We start from the raw sequence: 3,401 nt of genomic DNA on the forward strand, positions 1-3,401 counted from the left end.
GAAGGAAGGTGGAGGGCGTGCGGGCGATGGAGCAGACCCCGAGTGAGAGGTGAGAGAAGGGGAGAGAGGGAAGGGAGAGGAGAGAGGGGGAGGGGAGAGGGGAGAGGGACACCCATGTGGTGCTGTCAGTCCCAGATGGTGACCATTCTTCCCTTCTCCACTCCAACCTCACCCACTGCCCTCCTTCCCCTCCCCTCACCCTCCTCTTCCCCCTCGCTGCCCTCCTCCCCCACCCCAGGCAAGAGTGAGTCCAGGCATCCACCTCACCCCCAGGGACCAGATGGTGTCCAGGTCCTGGGCGGACGCAGCCTGCTCCCTGGGGATGGTCTTGCTGGCCGTGCTGCCAAAGGGCTGGCCTGCGATCAGCTGGCGGGAGAAGGAAGGGGTCAGCAGGACAAGGGGGAAGACCTCCATCTGCCTGGACAGTAGCCATGCACGGGAGATCTGCAGGGCGGCTTTCCGCTCAGTCCTTGCCCTGAGTGGTCAGATGATCACGTTCAGGCTCAGGGCCGAGGGTGCAGTCTGGGAGGGGCGTGGCTTCGGGGGTCACTGAGGTCCTGGTGTCTGTGACAGCCTGGGAGGAGAATGGCCTTGTCTGAAGTTTATTTGCAAAAGGGGCTTTATTTTAAATAGGACTGGAAACTTGGAATGAAGGTGAAATGCAGCTTTTCACCTCTCTTTAGTGTATGATCTGAAAATAGGAATCACGTGTACATTTTTAAATGGCTGTAAAAGATCAAAAGAAAAGCTAAAAATGACATAAAATTCAAACTGCGTTTTCTGTAGTTTATAATAACACAGCCACGCTCGCTGGTTGTTGTGCTTGTTGTGGATGACCAATTCCACCAATTCCACGCACGGACGGCTTTTGCTCTCGAGGGGAGCTGGGAGCCCTGTCCGGGTCTGTGGTCACCTGAAACGCCACGCGGCCCTCTGAAGGAGAGGGGGCTGTGTGCCGTGTCTTCCTGCCAGTCTCCTGAAAATGGATGTCCTCACCCAGCTCTATCTCGTTGTTAGTGAATGGTCTCTCCCCCCCCCCCCCTCCTGGGATGATTCTTACCTCTGGGAGGACAATAAAAGCGCCTGTCATAATTGTCAGCATGACATTAATTCCAAATAACCATCTCAAGAATATGAAATACGAAGCCACGCCGGATCCAAAATGACCTGAAAGGAGATGGTAGGAGCAGGTACTACACAAACGGACTGGCGGGGGGCGGGGGGGGGTCCAACCAGAATCAGATAAACAGTTTGGGGAGCGGTCCCTTCCGGAACAGACTTCCGTCTCTGTGTCCTCTGTGAGCCGGGCAGCACCAGCTGCGTGCCCCTCCCCACCCAAGGACAGGACAGAGCCGTCCGGCTAGAGCCGGTCACAGACTAGCGTTCTGCCCCATCACCCAGGTCCAGATACTTACTCTCGATTTTCTTTATCCTCATTTCCCAGGGAATGAAGATGACCACAAAGTTACAGGAGAGACGAGCAAACTTGCGCCAGAGCTAGACGGGAGAGGCAGAATTGTCCTGGGTGGAGGGCCGGCTCCAGGCACACCCTCTGACCTCTGGCCTGTGGCTGTGGGCACTGTGCCGCCGCTCCAGGGCTGGTCCTCACCGGGGCCTGACTGCTGAGCACCCCCTCTGGCCTCCCAGCTGTGGTTTTGTACATTGCTACATCTTTTTTTAGGGTCACGGCTTGTGTTATTCACACAATTCCTGAGGCCAGGACTAAGGTGGTAAAATATGAAGGAGTAACACCTCAAGACCCTTGACCTTGTCACAGACCTAAGATAGCTCAGGGAGGGGGCTGGGGAGTCCCGGTGGCCAGCTCCTCAGACGGCTGGACTGGATTTGTGTGCAAGGACTAGATGCTAGTCAGAAATCGCTCTCCGCCCATGCAGCCCTGGGTTCTATCACAGAGCTCTGCCCTGGCATCTTTCCTGTCTGCTTCTCCTCTCCTGGCTGAGGTGGCTGGGAATAAGGTTAGGAAATTTGTCTGGTGGATTTAAGTTACAATTGCCAAAAGCTTGCAACGTTTTCCTTCTCAGAGGAGAATAAAGCAGAGTGTGCCTTGTCACTGGCTCTGCTCTCTGACAAAATTGGCAGGCAGAGAGTTTTAACACACAAACAATCTGGGTTTGTGTTGGAAGCAAATGATATCATTGCACAAAGAAGGGCTGCAAATGCAATTACCACATTCAGAACTGCGCGGCAGCGCCCGGCCCTGCCACGGGCTCCCACGGTAATGGCCTCTGGATGTGTCTGCTAAGACCAGATGGCCACTGGCAAATGGTAACTTGAATACTGTGAGGAGGTGGAATTGGTCATCTCCTCCTCATGATCTGAGAGCCAAGGCAGATGCAGCCACTCCCACAAACGCCCACACAGACTCAGTGCAGCCAGAGATAAGCAGCTGTCTGCAGATGCCCTGCCGCAGACCTGGCCCTCGTATTCCAGCTCACATTGCCGTAATCCACTTAAACACATCCACAACAAGCAAGGAGATTGGAGCAGTAACAAAGAGTCTCCCAACGAAGAAAAAGCCAGCGCCGGATGAATTCATGGCCAAATTCTCAGACCTTTAAAGGACTAAACTAATGCTCTTCAAACTCTTCCATAAAATAGATAGATAGTACTGTGCCAGTTCTATGAAGCAAATACTAGATTTGTCCCCAAACCAGAGACACAACGAAGAGTATTATAAATCTCTCTGATGAGCATTGGTGCAACAATTTTAATAAAATTTTTGCAGATGTTGACCCAACAACACATTAAAAAGACCCTACACCACAAAGGAGTTGGTTTCATGCAAGGGTGGTTTACACACATCGGTCAGTGAAAGTAACGCATCCCATCAGCAAGCTCAAAGCCAAACCAGAATCTCATTATCATTCCAATGGATGTAGAAAAATCCTCTGAGAAAAATCAAACCCCTTTATAAAAAAGAAACTAGGAGCAAAAGAAAAGCACCTCACTAAGGCTACCAGTGACAAACCTACAGCTGAACGCCTGTGAAATGGGAAAGGAACTGAGAATCGGGAGACAGACCAGCATTGTTATGAATTGTAAGCTGGGATGTGTTTGCAACACTGTTGCCGCAGAGGTCCTCGGTGAAGCGGATGCCCAGGCACCCAGCGAGTGAACGCACGGAAGGCCGGGCCAGGGACCCGCGAGTGAACGCACGGAAGGCCAGGCCAGGCACCCGGCGAGTGAACGCACGGAAGGCCGGGCCAGGGACCCGGCGAGTGAACGCACGGAAGGCCGGGCCAGGGACCCGGCGAGTGAACGCACGGAAGGCCAGGCCAGGGACCCGGCGAATGAACGCATGGAAGGCTGAGCCAGGGACCCGGCGAGTGAACGCACGGAAGGCTGAGCCAGGGACCCAGCGAGTGAACGCACGGAAGGCC

The 3,401-nt window shown here is 53.8% G+C and overlaps 1 protein-coding gene across 1 annotated transcript in view; it reads right to left on the reverse strand.

The window, feature by feature from the left end:
• Tmc3 (transmembrane channel-like 3) overlaps window positions 1-3,401 on the reverse strand; it is a 35,695-nt gene that overhangs the window by 24,753 nt on the left and 7,541 nt on the right. Inside the window, 4 exon segments of the mRNA XM_013011848.1 lie at window positions 268-366; window positions 1,061-1,167; window positions 1,416-1,497; window positions 2,994-3,003. Coding sequence (XP_012867302.1) covers window positions 268-366; window positions 1,061-1,167; window positions 1,416-1,497; window positions 2,994-3,003 — 298 coding nt within the window.

This window comes from Dipodomys ordii, unplaced genomic scaffold (genome assembly GCF_000151885.1).
Source record: "Dipodomys ordii isolate 6190 unplaced genomic scaffold, Dord_2.0 Scaffold15, whole genome shotgun sequence".
NCBI lineage: Eukaryota > Metazoa > Chordata > Mammalia > Rodentia > Heteromyidae > Dipodomys > Dipodomys ordii.